Source organism: Aulonocara sp. 'chitande type north' Nkhata Bay, linkage group LG22, assembly GCF_057382095.1.
Source record: "Aulonocara sp. 'chitande type north' Nkhata Bay isolate Kocher_YH1m ecotype deep benthic linkage group LG22, A_spYH_male_GT1.1, whole genome shotgun sequence".
In the NCBI taxonomy this organism is placed as follows: domain Eukaryota; kingdom Metazoa; phylum Chordata; class Actinopteri; order Cichliformes; family Cichlidae; genus Aulonocara; species Aulonocara sp. 'chitande type north' Nkhata Bay.
The window spans coordinates 37,432,455-37,451,281 of NC_141364.1; the positions used below are offsets into that span (position 1 = coordinate 37,432,455).

The 18,827-nt window shown below is 41.6% G+C and overlaps 2 protein-coding genes across 2 annotated transcripts in view; both read left to right on the forward strand.

Annotated features, from left to right (window-relative positions):
* Positions 1–2,878, forward strand: part of LOC147304658 (uncharacterized) — an 8,675-nt gene extending 5,797 nt beyond the window's left edge. Inside the window, exon 3 of the mRNA XM_086280319.1 lies at positions 2,348–2,878. Coding sequence (XP_086136445.1) covers positions 2,348–2,794 — 447 coding nt within the window. The 3' untranslated portion in view covers positions 2,795–2,878. The remainder of the gene's footprint in view (positions 1–2,347) is intronic.
* Positions 2,879–12,409: 9,531 nt separating this feature from the next.
* LOC147304659 (uncharacterized) lies at positions 12,410–18,528 on the forward strand. The gene is made up of 5 exons (XM_086280305.1): positions 12,410–12,537; positions 12,647–12,666; positions 12,752–12,866; positions 12,945–13,118; positions 17,433–18,528. Exons 1-5 carry the CDS (start codon positions 12,535–12,537, stop codon positions 18,048–18,050), a joined length of 930 nt encoding a protein of 309 aa, XP_086136431.1. The 5' UTR covers positions 12,410–12,534; the 3' UTR covers positions 18,051–18,528.
* The last annotated feature ends 299 nt before the right edge of the window (positions 18,529–18,827 follow it).

Consider the following 18,827-nt stretch of genomic DNA (forward strand, 5'->3'; position numbering starts at 1 on the left):
ATCGTCTTATTAATTGTTAGCTTACTATGCAAACATGACAAGTGAAATCTCCCGCAGCTTAAACATGTGAGAGGTTGATCGCGCAGAGAATCGCTGAGCTTATGTGAGTGCGTGTGTAAAAGCATTTCAGTTCTGCTGAGCCAAATAAGACAGGTCAGGGTGAAGAAGTGACAGCCAAAGAAAAGCTTACCACAAAACGGAAAAGTTATGACAAATCAGACTATAAGGCAAAAAGAAAGTGCAGCTTTATGGTTTCATGGACAAAATAATTTCTGTGGCTGCGATATGACGAGCTAAATAACCAGGGCTGCACATAAGTGGTCCGCAGGTGCGCATTCGCTGTCAAAATAAAAAACACGCACAAGGGTTAGGGTTAAATTTAAAAACTGTACTTTTGAGTTAAAATATATATTTATAATTTTAATAAATGACAAATTAAAAATGCATGAACATTTTTTGTATCGAAAAAATATCGAACCGTGACACCAAAGTACCGAACCGTGAATTTTGTGTATCGTTGCAACCTTATAGATATATATCTAGATAGAGATATAAATTTTATTTTCCAGTTTTTCCCAAATTATAGAAAGGTGGCTCTGTGCCCTAAGCCTACCTTTGTGTCTAAGGTTAGGGAGTCTACCATTGGAGCTATCAGTTTTTCATCCACCGGCCATTTGCTGATGAGAGCCAGAGGCGGCTTAATTCACTTTGTCCTGTCTGCGCATTATGCATTTAGCTAAACAGGACTCAGGGGTTTAGGAAAAGCAACCAATTCTTTGTGTCCTGGGCTACCTCTCATAGAATGAAGCCTATGTCACATCTATGGCACAGGGGCTATTATAAAAGGATGTCTGTGGACCCCGTGTCCTCGAAATTGTTGGTTCGTCTTCGAGAGACGTTGTGGTAGTAGAGCTTCCATGATTGGTCACGCCAGAGGGCACTTCCCACAGTGAGATATCTCACTTGGTTTTTAGAGAAAAGGGGTTACGGATGTCATCAAGCATTTCCATGTGTTAGAGCCCCAATTTAAGCTCAGGATATGAGGCTTGAGGCGACATTTTATCCAGATGACATTCCCTTTCCTTCATGTTTTTGCTTCTTTGGTGAACATAGATCCTTGATATCTTCAGTCTGAAGCTGCAGAGAAATTAAAAAATGCCTCCATAGTATGTAAAAGAATATGAATTCTGCTCTGGTGAACTATGTATGCAGCTTGCCTCTCGCCACATACATAATGCGATTAGGCGGAACGGCGAAAAAATGTTTTAATATACAAGGAATTTCAAAATAAAGAAGCGGTATAATATGTTGTCAGTTTTTGTCTTAAATTAACTGATGTTTTTATGCATAGGGTAATTCATGTTTTGTTTTGCTTTTTTGTCCTTTCACAGCTGACACACCTCAGCAGTCACCCAAGAATTGGACTGAATCTGAAGTAAGCACCTGGCTAAGATCAATTGGAGTGAAGGAACAGTACATAGAAAAGCTCCATGAAGAGGAAGTAAATGGACAAATCCTACTTGCACTAAATGAGGACTTTCTAAAAACAAAAATCTACATGAAGTCAGGGCCTGCTCATTTGATTATTCAGAGAAGAGATGAGCTTATCAACTCCCAGCAAAAATGTCAAGAAAAGAAAAAAACTACTGGTTCCAAAAGAACTGAGTTTGAGGAAAAGAGGAGTCAGAAATTGGTTCAGTCTGTTTCAACAGTAAGTGATGGTCCTCCAGCACAAACTACAGAGACAGAACAAGATGTCTTTGAGGAGAACCACGCTTCTCAGGAACAATGTGTGTTAATCTCAAAGGAAGACTGTAAACCAAGGCCATTTGATCAAGAAGGGATTGATTTTTTTATATGTGAAACACAGAATCCTGCAGCCTGAATCAGGTGCTTTTAATCTGATATTGCCATGCCACGAATTCAAGTCTTTTGCTGTAGCTGCTACATTGGATCGCACAAGACTCCAAGCTAAGTTTGCCAAAGAGGTTCTTAAATTTGCAGCTGGTTGTATGAATATCAGATCAAATGGCACAATACACTTTGGTGTGATGGAGAATATGTGCACGGTGAGATAACTGGTATCCCTGTAACAGACAAGGATATTTATGTCGATGCTTTGGACTACATTGAAAGGAGTTTCAACTCTGACACAGAACACATACGCCAGTGTGTGCGACCGCCAAGGATCAACTATATATTAAAAGAAATCACAAAAATCTCATGAATTAGAGTCAGATATTTATAAAAATATTACAGTTACAATATAAACAATATAAACAAATGGAAGCTGATCATTTCTAGGATGCTGGTGTAACATTTAGGCTGTATTTGTAACTATTTCCAGATTGTCCTGCTGAAGAATCCAGAGAACGAAGAGCAAATAAGAAAGAGTCTGCAAGAACTCATCAAAAACCTTGCTCCACTTTTTCTGGTCTCCTCCACCATCTGCATTTCCCAGAAATCCAAAACCGACCAAAATTCAGAGAGGTACTACGGAGTCTCCATGTCCACCAACGGTCCTAACCCGGGGAAAATTGTGATTGCTGCCTCCTGTCTTAGCAAATGGGATGAATATGTATCTGGTGCAGTGATGACCTATTATCCAAAAAAGGTCAAGAAAGATTACTTTGATGGAACCATTGAAGTACCTGGAGACATCAGGTGTGAAGCATTTAATCTCAGTAATGATGAAAAAATGAACCCTTGCAGATCATGTCACAATTTGTTTGGCTTGAACACAGACGACACCAAAGACTGGCCTTTGGTAACTGTGCTGAACCCGAGAGCCTGAGCAACTTGCTTACAAATGAGGAAGAAGTTAAAAATAAAACACATGTGCACGAACACTCAGCTGAAAACAGGCAGAGAGCAGATGAAGAGGTTGGTAAGGATCTTATGAATGTGTTGCGAATAATTCAGTTTAAGACATGGACAGGAGAATTTTACACCCCAGAATCATAAGGTGCAGAGGTGACCTGATACATCTGCTTTGGTCTGATTCTGATGAATAAATGATGCTCTGACAGAATGAGTGTGGATTTGCTCAAACTGTTTACTCTCCAGCTCCGTATAATGTGCTTGTTAGAAATTATATGTAATAATAAAATCAGGCTTCTACGTTTTAAAATGCAATATGAAGGATGCGAGACAGCAATTATTGGGAAGAAACACCTTTATACTGGTCTATACCCAGGATGCACATGAAGTGAAAACAACAAAACCATTTTTTCCTTTTATGATCCCATCTATAACCTCTTTCATAAGCGCTACACATGTAGTTATAATAGTTGTAGCATGCTTCGAGAAGCTGGTCAGGGACTTCATCTGCTCTGCACTACCCGACTCACTGGACCCTCTACAGTTCGCATACCGCCACAACAGGTCCACTGATGATGCCATAGCCCTGACACTACACACTGCCCTGTCACACCTGGAGAAGAGAGACACGTATGTGAGGATGCTGTTTGTAGATTACAGCTCAGCATTCAATACCATCGTTCCCTCGAAGCTGGACAGGAAACTGCAGGATCTAGGACTGAGCAGCTCCCTCTGCAGCTGGATCCTTAGCTTCCTGTCTGACAGACGCCAAGTGGTCAGACAGGGCAGCATCACAGGGGTGTGTACTGAGCCCTCTCCTGTACTCACTCTACACCTACGACTGCACGGCCACTAACAACTCCAACATCATTGTGAAGTTTGCGGACGACACTACAGTGGTGGGTCTTATCACCAATGGTGATGAGACGGCTTACAGGGAGGAGGTCAGCGCCCTGACCCACTGGTGTCAAGACAACCATCTCACCCTCAACGTCGCAAAGACAAAGGAGTTGATAGTGGACTTCCGGAGGTGCAGAGAAGTACACACCCCCATCACCATCAACGGCGCTGCTGTGGAGAGAGTGAGCAGCTTCCGGTTCCTTGGAGTACATCTGGCTGAGGATCTTACGTGGTCAGTACACACAAACAAAACAGTGAAGAAGGCGCAGCAGCGCCTCTTCTTTCTCAGGAGACTGAAAAGATTCGGCATGAGCCCCCGCATCCTCAGGACCTTCTATCACTGTGCCATTGAGAGCATCCTCACTGGATGCATCACCACCTGGTATGGCAACAGCACCGCCTACAACTGCAAAGCTCTCCAGCGAGTAGTGCGGTGCTCTGAACGGATAATTGGAGGTGAGCTTCCCTCCCTCCAAGACATCTACAGGAAGCGGTGCCTGAGGAAAGCGGGGAGGATCATCAAGGACTCCAGTCACCCCAGCCATAAACTGTTCAGACTGCTTCCATCAGGAAGCATCCGGTCCCGTACCAGCAGACTGAGAGACAGCTTCTTCCATCAGGCCATCAGACTGCTGAACACTTCATAGACACCTCAGCTTCACTACGGGAACTGCAACACTATGCACTCCACACACTGTATATAAATGCCACTTGTTTTGCACATATTCAACTCTGTATATTTTTATATATTTTATTTATTATTATTATTTTATTTTTTTTACTATTTAATTTGTAAAAATGTGTATACACACACACACACACACACACACACACACACGTAGGATAATATTTAGTATACACATCCAGAAATGCATACACTATTATATATTGTACATATATTTATTAGTTTCAGATGCAGCCTTTCTTGTATTTTGCTCGTTTGTGTTGTTGTGTTTGTCTGTTGCTTGTGGGGCTTGCACACAAGAATTTCACTCGCATGTGCTGTGCCAGTGTGCCTGCACATGTGATGTGACAATAAAAGTGATTTGATTTTGATTTGATTTGACACAAAGTCATATTGAGCCACAAACAACATTCGTGTAACAAGGTAGAAGCCGCAATCAGTTTTTGGCAGCGACTTTTATAGAACCTTTATTTATGCAGTTAAAAAAAATCTCATTAACATTAAAAATGTCTTTTGTAAGAGTAAGACATCAGAAATGGCAGCAAATATTACAATAGTTCTGTAAAAATATTGTAAGTGGGGAAAAAGGACCGGATTGGTTATAATGTGAGTACAATAACACAGAGTTATAAAGATACTTGAAAAAACAGATAATCTTTTAATTCTATATATAACCCCTTTGTAAACGCTGTTCACCGAAGTCTATTTACCAACATACATAAAGGTATTACACATAAAAAATACACGGAAACATTGGAAATCAGTTTTTGGCAGGCAATCACTTTTTGGCACAACACCGGCAATAGAAATGTGAGTAAGGTACCGAATTCAGGTTTGCTCCCGCTTTATTTTTAAATACGCATACGGTACTTGTATGCGCCCTATGGTCCAGTGCGCCTTATGTGTGTGTTAAATACAGTAAGGGCACACATAACTGAGACTGCGCCTTTTAGCACAGTGCGCCTTATGGTCGTGAAAATACGGTAGATAGGAGCTAGCGAGCTAACTCCCTGCTAACTTCTAACTCCGTTAAATGTCATAAATTCCGTTTTCATGGATGCCTGGATGTTAAACTCAATTGTTACACCTGGTAGAGCAGAACGCTGATCATTTTATTAAAGATGAAAGACTTTAAACTGTTTTTCAACTCTCAGTTATGCCATAGTGATCGTTTGATATATGGACTTGCAGTGGAGTTTAGGCCCAGACACGGCTAGTGATGTCAGACTTAACGACCGGATTAGAAGTACTGGTGCTCCACAGGGGTGTGTACTGAGCCCTCTCCTGTACTCACTCTACACCTACGACTGCACAGCCACTAACAACTCCAACATCATTGTGAAGTTTGCGGACGACACTACAGTGGTGGGTCTTATCACCAAAGGTAATGAGACGGCTTACAGGGAGGAGGTCAGCACCCTGACCCACTGGTGTCAAGACAACCATCTCACCCTCAACGTCGCAAAGACAAAGGAGTTGATAGTGGACTTCCGGAGGTACAGAGAAGTACACACCCCCATCACCATCAGCGGTGCTGCTGTGGAGAGAGTGAGCAGCTTCCGGTTCCTTGGAGTACATCTGGCTGAGGATCTTACGTGGTCAGTACACATAAACAAAACAGTGAAGAAGGCGCAGCAGCGCCTTAATTATTTAGTTACTTTTTAAAAACCCAATTTACAACCTGAATAGGTGATAAAAAGATAGATCTTTCAGCCCAATTCTACTTTTTCTGCATAATCCATCATACAAAATGTAATCAAGTGGAAAAATCTTTTTTAACTTTATGCATCAAGCAAAAATTTAATTATATGCAACATTCTCTGACTTGAATAAATTAGTTTAACATTGAAACCCATTTTCTGCACATTCCAGCACATAAAATAAAATATTTTTTGTGTTTACACTCAGTCTTTCAAATAGATGCAAGTAAAACACAGCAGAAAATAAATAACATCAAAGACTAGCGGTCCTGTTGCTCTATTTTCTTTTTTTTTTTTTTTTTTTTTTTTGCCTGTCCCGTTTGGCTCTTTTGCATCAGAATTGTTGTCTAAAGGCAAAGAAAGATGCCCAACGGATTTACTTTACCAAATTGACCATCCCAGCCTTGCCGTAATGGTCCATTTGATTCACCTTTTATTGTTTATTTTATTTTCACTTACTGAATACGGGACAGACTTGACTGGGGGAAAGAAGGGGAGAAAGAAAGAGGGAAAGAGAAACAGCTGAGAAGAGGGACGGGGGAGAAGGGCAAAAGACAAAAACCAACAGAACGGGCAGAGAAAAAAAATCCATATATCAATCACCTGGATCACCTGCTGAGAAAGAAAAAAGAAAGCAAGCAGAAGAGAACAAGAGTAATAGAATAAACAACATCACAATGATATATGGGAATATGACAGTAAATACTAAATGTTAAACATTATTGTGCAGCACATAAGATCAACAGAACACAGTGTGCTTTGAGGTAGGAGCCAAAAAGGGTGTAGTTTGTGGGTGTGATCACCCGTGTGTACACCTGTGAGCATGGACGCGCTTGTTTTTTGTTTTTTTAAAAGGTTCCTTCATGTAATAATCTGCTAGAGGGTGTGGGGGGGCCACAGCCCCGTCCTCCAGGGCGTGAAGCAGGTGTGGAGGAGATCAAAACTCCAGACATCCAGAGGCCCCCAGAACACAAGAGACCAAGGAAGACCAACAGAGGGGCAGCCGCGCCACTGTCCCAGAAAGAGCTGAGGAGAGTCCCAGATGAGGGCTCACTCAGCAGCCGCGGAGCAGAAGCCAGGGGGAGTTGCAGTGACGCGCCCGTGAGCTCCGCCGGCAGCCAGCTGCGCCTGAGTGACCGAGCCCCAGGCCGAGAGGCCGGGGGCACCCCACCTCCGAAGTGGCCCGAGCGAGCCCCAGGCTCCAGGCCCCGATAAGCGGCCGCCAAGGAGTGAGCCGGTGTGTACCTGGACGCCCATCCCCGGACACAAAGAACCACCAACGCACCAATGTCTGAGGGGGTCCGCCACTGGCAGGGGAAGTGGTGGTAGGGGGAGATAGGCCTCCATACCTTGGAGGGCCTAAGATGTCCCCAGAGAGGTGGCGCCTGACACCCAACCTGACATATAGACACAGACATACAGGCACACACAGATACAAACATCCATTCCCACCCTCATGCTCTCATATGCACTTACTCCACACTCAACCAACGTGGAGACAGACATAAAGAGACGTTGTACACACGATCACACTCCCCAAGCGTACTCTACAAACCGGGTCTAGGTACCCTTGCCCCTGGAGGGGGGAACTGCACCCAGACCCAGGTGGTGTTTCCCTTTTCCCTGCGGTGGGGGGAGGCAGACCGCCCTGACTCCGCAGCAGCAGGAAGGCTCCACACTCCAGACCGCAGTCGGACAGCCAACTCCTCCTCCTAGTCCTAGCCCCCCTGCTCCAGCAGGTCGCAGAGACCTGTTGCTCTATTTTCACCTGTATAGCAGGAGTGGGGTAGGCGGAGGTTTACCCTGGTGCAGGTGTGCCGCAGCGGTCAGTGGAAGAATCCACGAGTTTCTCTGTGAGTTTCCCATTACGTCGTTGCGCACTCGGTGCTTGTTGGAAGTTTAGGGGGTTTTTTCGCTGTAAAAAGAAGTTTTCTTCCCACGCACAACGGACACTAATGTTTTTGTCACTTTTTATGGAATCAAACTCAAAGTAAGGTCAGTACTTCCACGCTTTAAATGCTGCACGCTCATACTCTCTCCCACAATCGAAATGTGATCCATTGTTGATCTGCACACAGCTGTTGTCACTAACGGTGCACTCGCTTACGTCACTGTCGTGACGCAAAAAATCACGGTTTTAGTAATGCAGGAACGCTGCGTTCCTGCGGGAAAGTAACGGTAATCTAATTACTGTTTTTGCAATAGTAATCCCTTACTTTACTCGTTATTTGAAAAAAGTAGTCAGATTACAGTAACGCGTTACTGCCCATCTCTGGTCTTCATGACATGCTGATTGAATTAGAATAGCAGACTGGATGCGTTAAAAGGAGGGTGATGCTTGAAATCATTGTTCTTCCTGTTAACCATGGTTGCCTGCAAGGAAACACGTGCAGCCATCATTGCATTGCATGAAAAGGGCTTCACAGGGAAGGATGTTGTAAGTAATCAACCCAAATCAACCATTTATCTCTTCATCAAGAGGTTCAATTGTTGTGAAGGCTTCAGGGCCCCCAAAAAATCCAGCAAGCACCAGGACTGTCTCCTAAAGATGAGTCAGCTGCGGGTTCGGGGTGCCACCAGTACAGAGCCTGCTCAGGAATGGCAGCAGGCAGGTGAGAGTGCATCTGCACGTAAAATGAGGTGAAGACTTCTGTGGGATGGTCTGGTTTCAAGAAGGGCAGTAAAGAAGCCTCTTACCTCCAAAAAAACAGCAGGGACAGACTGATATTCTGCAAAAATTACAGCGAGTGGACTGCTGAGGACTTGGGTAAAGTCATTTTCTCTGATGAAGCCCCTTTCTGAATGTTTGGGGAATCTGGATGTGACCCCAAAGGACCCAACACGACGCACAAGCTTGTGTTATTGCTTTTTATTTTATTTACAGTATCACTGTGGACACTGTGTCCTTCAGCAATTTGCAGTGTTCACTGCTCCAGCAGCTCTCTCCTCCTCTCCGGCCTGGCCGCTACTGAAATAGGGAAGGCATGATTAGATGATGCTTGCCGGCTGTGAAAACCTGCCTTCCCTGACACCACACGCCTAACCTACTGCTCCGCCGTTGTATCTTTCTGCCGCAGCAACGAAAGTCTTATTGATGCTTTTTTAGCATAGTTATAATATTGTTATAGTTATAGTATCATTATAGATTTATTGTTGTAGTTATTTTTAGGGGCACTTTTGCTTGTGCAACCCCCCAAAAGGGTCTAAACTCGCTTATGCAAAATACAAATAGGGGCTGGTTCAAGACTTTTGCACAGTACTGTGAATCACAACGGTTGATGAGCACGTGAAGGCAGCACAGTCAGTAGTGGTACCGAGTCTGTTGTTACTGATACCACAGCTGCTCCCGACAGGACAGAAAACGTCAGTGTGCGTCCGTAAACCCGGTAACTACTCTCAGCTGAACCTTTCTGATACTCGTTATTAGTAATGAGTGGTTTTTTTCGCGTGACTTTCTCTCGGCTTGATAAAGGGCTGTGTAGAAAGCTCTGGTACGTAACGACTAGCTTCATTTTTAAAGCGCTGTCTCAGCGAAGTGAGGCTGCTGCTGCTTGTTTGTGCGAGTTTTTAATGAAGCAATGTTTTCAGTCCGTTTGTTACTCGCTTGTGTTTCGGCTTGTGTTTACATAAATAACTTTACATTATCACAGAACAAGAAAGCGCTTTGTTTGTCACGTTCACCTTAGTTTCGTTTTTAAACGTAATCATACAGTGTTGAGGCTAAGAATAAATATTCCGACTGAGAAGCAAATAACAGAAAAAAGACATTTTATTTAATGCTATTTACTACAGACAATGTAAATTATATTTGAAAAGGATTTTTTTTTTTTTACAATACTTTTTATGGAGCAGTTTTCTTTTAAGTCCCAAACATGTTTAAGTAGAATTAATGTGAAGTTGGATTTTCCATGACTGTTTTGACAATCACCTGTTTTTCTAGGTGACTGAGGGCTGAAATGGCTGTATGTGCAAGGTATCTACATATCAGAAGACAAATGTGCAGGGATGTCATGTTTAGTGCTTACAGACACCACACTGCATTTTGGGATTTCATAGATAGTGTTGTGATACTTTGTAGTTTCCAGTGATCACTGTCACGCTGATTCATTTTACTGTAACCTTTTTATTTCTTTCAGTGCACATCATTCTCTTGTTATGCCAGATCTGCAGCAGTGTGAGAGGGCAGAAGGTAACGGCATGCTTTTCCTCTACATACCATAGACGTCGGTCTGATGGCATAATAGTTACAAAAAACCAATCTGTATCTTTTTTCCTTTATCGCAATAATTTTTTAGCCTAAGGGTAAAAATCTGTTCCGGTAGGGTCTCAAACTGTGGTCTTCAGTGAGTTCAGCAAAATGATTCACGTCAGCCTTTGTTGTCTTTTTACTGAAGAAAGCCTTCCCTTTGTGCACGTGGACAGTAGTCCGAGCATATGAGATCAGTGAGCTCATCTTCTCTGCTTATTTCCAGGTATAAAATACCTGGAATGGGTGTCAGATTTTGTTTCCAAATACAAAAACAAGCATTTAAGCTTGAAGAATCCAGCTGGTGCCATGCTGAGGATAGCAGGGCTGGAGGACACCATGTACAGAGGGAAACATGATGAAGTGAACGGCTGGGGAAAATTCTACCTCCCCAAAATCGTAAACATGCAGGTCATCGGTGTGGTGGAGGGCACCTCGTGTCCATGTGACGAGCTCGTGCTGATGACCTGTGAGGACAAAAAGCTGTACGCCTACGATGGAGAGGAGCTGCATCTGGTGGCTTCCAGTTTCCAGCAACTACATGACAAAGACATAGAGTATCCAGCATCCAAGAGCTACTACAATGGAGAGGCCTTCAAAGATATGGTGAGAAGTTCGAGTGTTAAGAATAAGACCTGCTGGTAGAGATCGATCACCTGACAGGTTCTTTGTATTGTGTTATCTTCTGTTTAGACTGAAAAGGACTGGGAAGCAGTGAAGATGGGAGGCGTGGGGAGGAAACTGGAGGGAGAGCATCAAAAGCTGGTGAAGGAAACCAAGTCGGCGTTCTTAAAAAGCCTAAAATCATAGGTGGGTATCCATCCCAGCTTAGAATTAGATCCAGGATTGAAGCCTTTATGTTTGACTGCTCTTTCCTTGTTATTCATCACTTCAGTAAAACACAGCTGGTGTTTGCTGGGATGGAGAAACATGACATGTTGTGTCTCAGAGTGGTTGATGTGGATAATCATTGAGGTTGTTGTTCTCTTAATAATACTTTTTTTTCCTCTTACAGATTCTGGTATTTAGCCAAAAGAGCTTCAGGTTTTTGGCTTCAACAGCATGAAAGCAAACATCATCTTCAGTGGCATGAACCCTCTGACCACATACTAACGCTAAAGCAGAGCTGAATGTGTAAAAATGTTATATTCTCCATGGAATTCTGATCTGTTTTATTTCTCCACCCAGATTGTATTTATTAGATGATAGTATCTGCTAAAGGAGGAAGAAAAGTATTTTTTGATGCTGTAGTTTATTACTGCAAGTTTCACAACATCAACAGGAAGAAAAAAAAACTAATGAAGTATCAGTTACACGTGATAATGACAACAGGAAAACTCCACCCAATCACAGCATGTCTGATAACAGGGCCAGTTTATTCTTAAGTAAATGTTTCACTTCTTGATGTCAGCTGCTCTCTGTGTGACCTTCACTTCTTGCTCCACTGCTCATTTCACCCTCCTTCCTTACACTAACATTAATAAATATGAATACTGAATAATTAAAGTGATCAAAGTTAACACTGTTTGTGTTTTGTGTGGATTATTTTCTGACATTATCTACAGAACACCTGCAGTGTTGTGTGCTGTTTAACAGTACTGCACAATGCTGCAGTGCGTTTGTTCCTTCCTGTTGCAAATTCAGTGAGTGCATCTGAAACTGTGTTTTTATAAACTAAACAAGAGTGAGCATAATAGTACATATTATAAAGGTACTTGTATTCATCTCACTGTTTCATCCATAAATGTACCTGACAGTTACAGTACCATAGAGTAGTTTTAACAGTACTTTAAACATAATGCATTAGAACAATACAAACAACATTAAAGATCACGGGTGTGCAGGGTAAATGGAGCTGTTTTCTTTTTAAAATTATATCTTTATTTGGATTGGACAAGAAAAAACCATCTGCATAGCAGTATATGAATAACATGGGAACAAAGTCCTTCCAGGTTTTAGATTAACTCCAGGAGAGCAAATGATAAACAAAGTGATCAGCGGGTGCATATTAACCTCCACTAGCTATTACTAGGAGAGTTGCTCGCATGCTCTCCCGTGGAGCTGTTTTCTACAGTAGAGTAAGAGTCCAGTGCAGGGCTGGTCTTCTTTAAATCACATGAGGAACCATTTTAAGGCGGAGGCTGTTCGCTCTGTGCTTTCTGTTTCATTCTTAGACTGCAGCAATGGTGAGTAGCAGCTTTTCACTTCTTCACTGTCGTCTTCTCTGCCACCAATGATAGTTATTTTATTCTGTCAATATTAAATTAAATATGTTTTCTCTCATGTTCAAAATAGGCTGACCAAGAGCAAAACAGGTATGTCTGCAGATTCTGCTGAAGCCAAAGTTATCAGACCTCTTGTGTTTTTAAATCCCTAACAGCTCACTCATTATCATTTTAGAAAAGAAGAATTTCTGAAAACTCAACAAGGTTTCAGAGAAAATGCCTACAAGATTATCATGAAGATGGATGACTGGTCTAACATGGCTCCAGGAAGTAAACACTTAGTGGATGAGGTGGGTTAATTTTGGCACCTTTAACACTGTCCTGTTATGTCACTTGTAACATTAAGTAAATGTGTTTTCCCTCAACAGATTCTTCACAGCATCTTCTTTTTGGGCAAAATCAACAAAATCCCTTTTTCTCCAGAAGAAATAATCTCTGATGGTGATATTTTGAAAGCCTTAAAGAACAAATTTCCCAGACCTTTTCAATTCTATCTGACTCAGCTTCCCAGACGGAGTCCGTTCTCCTGTGTGCTCGACATGGTAAGATAACTGTTCTCACATTTTCAGTCAATCTGTTAAACTTCCGTTTTAAAGAAAGTATGATGCAAAGTGTTTTTTGTCTGGTAAGTCTAAAAAATGGCTGAAAAGTGTGCCTCATACTTCACCCAACAGTGCTCAGAGACTGCTGGAGAACTAGAGACTTGCTTCAGAATTTGTTAGTTAAGGCTAAATCATATCTAAAAGACTCAGTATTGGACATACTTACAGTCTAGGGCTGGGCGATATGACCCAAAATTCATATCTCGATATTTTTTAGCTGGATGGCGATATAAGATATATATCTCGATATATTTTTTTTAAAGCCATAAAGTAAGAACAAAAAGAGAGTTCTTAGTCAAAGCTGTGTCCCAGATGTCACACAGGCACTTTTATTAACATAGAGCAGATGTACATAAAATTTACTCAAAAATAAATTATGAGCATTCATTAAATAATAATGCTCCATAAATAAAAGAAAACAATGTTGTTTTTGTGCATAACAAAAAGCTCACAATTGTGCAGTCAAAATGTAAACTAAAAGACGCTGAGCACAATAACAAAGACAGATTTCACAGCTGCTCTGTTCCCAACTTGTACTGTGTGACTGACAGCCTGGAGTTTGAAATCCGCTTCGCAACCACGTCTCTTAACAGGTGCCATTTATGGTCCTTATACACAGTAGGGTAATATTACGTTGAAGCACAGTACGTATCACTCCGCGAGGCTCAGCCGTAATGCTCCGACAATCCATCAAGCGGTGCAGCTCCGTAGCTTACCAAAGTCGTACTAAAACATTTTTTGACAGATTGCTGAGCGCTGTGTACCACATAAAATCGGTTCGCGGCCATCAAGCACAACCAGAATTAATACATAAGGCGCGCTGTCAACTTTTGAGAAAATGAAAGGATTTTAGTCCGTGCAGCGCCTCTGGGCTGCATGGCGTTAGCGTGGTTAGCCCGTTAGCGTGGTTAGCTAGCTAACACGTTGACGGTGTCCAGTCCCACGCACGGGTCGATGCGCAGTAACTCGTTAACGGAGATTTGCCGTGTTGATCTTGTCGCATCCGATGGGGGAGGAGGGGGAGTTGTGTTCAGTGAAGGAGAGGCGAGGCCGAGTAACGTTGTAAAGACGAAAGTGGACGAAAGAGAGGCAAACTTGCGGCTCCACAAGTATAATTATAACGTAACATAGACTATATCGATATAAAGGATATTGTCACATCTTATATCTCGTATAAAAATATATCGATATTTTTTAAAAACTCGATATATCGCCCAGCTCTATTACAGTCTTCAGTGCATATATGATGCTGTTGCTGTGTAGCTGCTGGATCTGTTAAGTCAACTCAAAGATTAAATTTAGTATTTCTCTTGACAGCCCAGGAAAAAAGGTTGTTTGCAAAATACGTTTTGAATCAGTAATAACAAAGATGGATTTTTGCTTGTTGATTTGAAATTCAGAGGTGGGTCGAGTATCCAAAAATTGTACTCGAGTAGCATTACTTTAAAATATTATTATTCAAGTAAAAGTGAAAAGTAGTCTTCAAAAAAAGTTACTCAAGTAAGAGTAAAAAAGTACTTGGCGAAAAGACTACTCAAGTAGCGAGTAACTTTAAAATGTCTGATTTATTTTATAAATAAATATCAGACAAACAAAAATAAATAAATATACAAATTTTAGTATTTTCAAAAGGAATATATGTAAAAACATCAACAAAATAAGGCACAACAACTCTAATTTACAGATTTCAGTTTTTCACAACAAAGCTTTTTTCACCAGTATAGTAAATAATATAAATATATAAACAGTGCAAACAATTTCCAGTGACAAGATATGCTGTAAATTTTATATTCATTTTTGCTCCAATTGGCACAGCAGCCTCAGAGAAAACATTAAAACGAGGCATCTTCAACATATGTACATACAAGGCAGCTCAGTTTACCATAAATTGTATGAATGTGCATTTATTTCTGCATAAATGCACATGCAATATAGAGTATGTTTGGGGAGTGCGACTGTCTGTGCAGTGTCTATTTGTGTCTGTCTACACGTTGGGTGAGTGCCGAGTATTTGGTTGTGTATATGGGGGTGGGAATGCACGTCTGTGTCCGCGTGCGCCTGTTCGTCTGTATCTATATCAGGTTGGGTCTTAGACTCAACCTCTCTGGGTACATCTCAGGCCCTCCAAAGTACGGAGGCCTATCCCCCCTCACCACACTCCCTGCCGGTGGCTGATGCCCTCAGACGTTGGTGTGTTGGTGGTTCTTGTCGACTGGGGCTGGGCACTCATGTATGTACCGGCTCACTCCTGGTGGCCGATTGGCAGGGCCTGGCGCCTGTGGCCCGGCTGGGCCCCTTCCGGGGGGCTGAAGCTCGGTCCTCTCTGGCACAGCTGGCTGCCGGCAGAGCCCGCGGGCATGCCACTGCAACCCCCTCTGGCTCCGTCTCGTTTGGGGCTCTACTCAGCTCTTCCCAGGAGGGTGGCACGGTTCCCCCCCTTTGGTGGTCCTCCTCGGGTCCTCGTACTCTGGAGCCTCTGGATGTCTGGGGCCTGGATCTCCTCCATACCTGCTTCATGCCCTGGGGGACGGGGCTATGGTTCCCCACACTCCCTAGCAGATCGTTACATGGAGAAACCTTTGGAATACAAGCATGCTGATCCACACAGGTGTGCATACAGGTGTACACACGGGTGTTCACAGACGCAGACTACACCTTTCTTGGCTGCTGCCTCAAAGCACATTGTGCGCTGTCTATCTTGCGTGCTGCACAATATCGTTTAATATTTAGTAACTATTGATATCTACTGCTAGCTAGTTTATTGTGATGGTGCTTTTTTTTTCTTATTATGTTGCTCTTTGTTGTTTGCTTTCTCTTCTGTTTTTTTTTTTTTCCCATACAGGTGATCCAGGTGTTTTGTTTGTTTTTCTTTCTTTCTTCCCCCCTTTCTCACCGTCTCTTCTCCCCTCTGGTTTTCTTTCTCTCCCTCTCTTTCTTTCATTCTTTCTTCCTGTCCTATCCCCCAGTCATGTCTGTCCCGTTTGTAGCAACCGGAAATAAAATAAAATAAATTCATAATTATAATAAAGGTCAATCAAATGGACCAATATGGCAAGGCCATGATGATCCACTTGGTAAAATAAATCTGCTTGGCATCTTTCTTGGCCTTAAGACAAAAATTCTGACGGCTAAAGATCCAAATGGGACAAAAAAAAAAAAAGTTTAATTTAATTTAATCTAACCCAATAACTTTAATCTCAGCCAAACCGATTTACCCACAAACAAATAAAACACTGAAAAAGCCAAACAATAACATTTTTAAGTTATCAAAGTGACTTATATATCATGTTTAACCCGAGTAGTGAAAGACCACGGGGGTTTGAAAACGATGTGTCGGTCGGCTCAGAAATTTGAAGTTTACACAGCTACATTCTCACCTGAAAACATGTTAAAAGTTTTTTTTTTGCGACCCAGAAAGAGAAATAAGAGTAATATTAAAACTAAGCAGCTGCCGTCATTGTTGGAAACTGGAATTGGCTGGGCTGCACTATGAATTCTGCGATATGGTTTTTCAATTTTGTTGTCCGGGTGGAAAATCGAGAGAAATTCGGGAGAATGGTGGCTCCGGGAGATTATGACGCTATAATTTGAGATACAATAAATAAAATAAGTTTTTGTACAAAGTATCAGTATCAGATCAGTATCATCGATACCACCCTGAATATTACTTGGTATCGGATCGGAAAGGAAATCAGTGGTATCGCACATCACTAGTGTCCGCTACTTTGAAACGCTTGGGCCGCTCTGCCCGCCACAGTTTCAAACTGGTCATGTGACTGCATGGCCACATCTCATTGGTAAAAAAGTACCAACTTTTTAAAGAGTAACGAGTCGAATTTTGCAAATGTAGCGAAGTAACAGTACCGTTTCTTCTTCACAAATGTACTCAAGTAAAAGTAAAAAGTATCGTGCAAAAAAGGTACTTTAAAAGTACATTTTTTTCAAAAACGTACTCAAGTAAATGTAACAGAGTAAATGTAACTCGTTACTACCCACCTCTGTTGAAATTAGATATATTTTGAACTATTCCACTCCATCTCTTATCTAAATAAAAAGCATCTAATTGTCCTGCATAGCTAAATAACTCAATAGACTAAACATCTTGATCAACTATATATTAAAAGAAATCACAAAATCTCATGAATTAGAGTCAGATATTTATAAAAATATTACAGTTACAATATAAACAAATGGAAGTTGATCATTTCTAGAATGCTGGTGTAACATTTAGGCTGTATTTGTAACTATTTCCAGATTGTCCTGCTGAAGAATCCAGAGAACGAAGAGCAAATAAGAAAGAGTCTGCAAGAACTCATCAAAAACCTTGCTCCACTTTTTCTGGTCTCCTCCACCATCTGCATTTCCCAGAAATCCAAAACCGACCAAAATTCAAAGAGGTACTACGGAGTCTCCATGTCCACCAACGGTCCTAACCCGGGGAAAATTGTGATTGCTGCCTCCTGTCTTAGCAAATGGGATGAATATGTATCTGGTGCAGTGATGACCTATTATCCAAAAAAGGTCAAGAAAGATTACTTTGATGGAACCATTGAAGTACCTGGAGACATCAGGTGTGAGGCATTTAATCTCAGTAATGATGAAAAAATGAACCCTTGCAGATCATGTCACAATTTGTTTGGCTTGAACACAACAGAAACAAAAGAGTGGGAGTATGGTAACTGTGCTGAACCCGAGAGCCTGAGCAACTTGCTTACAAATGAGGAAGAAGTTAAAAATAAAACACATGTGCACGAACACTCAGCTGAAAACAGGCAGAGAGCTAAGGAAGAGGTTCGTAAGGATCTTATGAATGTGTTACGAACAATTCAGTTTAAGACATGGACAGGAGAATTTTACACCCCAGAATCATAAGGTGCAGAGGTGACCTGATACATCTGCTTTGGTCTGATTCTGATGAATAAATGATGCTCTGACAGAATGAGTGTGGATTTGCTCAAACTGTTTACTCTCCAGCTCCGTATAATGTGCTTGTTAGAAATTATATGTAATAATAAAATCAGGCTTCTACGTTTTAAAATGCAATATGAAGGATGCGAGACAGCAATTATTGGGAAGAAACACCTTTATACTGGTCTATACCCAGGATGCACATGAAGTAAAAACAACAAAACCATTTTTTCCTTTTATGATCCCATCTATAACCTCTTTCATAAGCGCTACACATGTAGTTATAATAGTTGTAGCAGTTATAGCACTAATTATATTTCTGCATTGTAAAATCTAACTTGTTTCAGTTTAATCCTGTAAAGTCTCAACCATGAAATAATTGACAGAAAACTCAACTGGAGTGCTTATTGAACCTTCTAACAAATAAAATAAATAAACTGCATATGTGAGTTGTTTTGTTTTTTTCCACATCCAGCATTTTTGTGCAATTTATTGTTTTTAACATTGTGTGTCTGCAGATTCTACTGATGAATTTATCAGAGCTGTGACGGGTTTTTAAATCCATAACTGCTCATTCATTTTAGGAGAGCAGAATTTCTGAGAAATCAACAAAAAAAAAAAAAAAAAAAAGAAACTTGAAGGTAGTGATGGCCCGCTTGAAGCTGACGCTCCGGAGCGTGTGTCGAAAAAAACAACACACTGGTTCAGAAGCACTGTGTCGAGGCTTGCTTCGTTTGGCAA

Bases quoted from the DNA above. Each gene is read 5' to 3' on its own strand.
- LOC147304659 (XM_086280305.1), top strand. The intron at 12,667-12,751 runs GTATGTCTGCAG...TTATCATTTTAG, and splicing joins GCTGACCAAGAGCAAAACAG to AAAAGAAGAATTTCTGAAAA. The intron at 12,867-12,944 runs GTGGGTTAATTT...TTCCCTCAACAG, and splicing joins GTAAACACTTAGTGGATGAG to ATTCTTCACAGCATCTTCTT.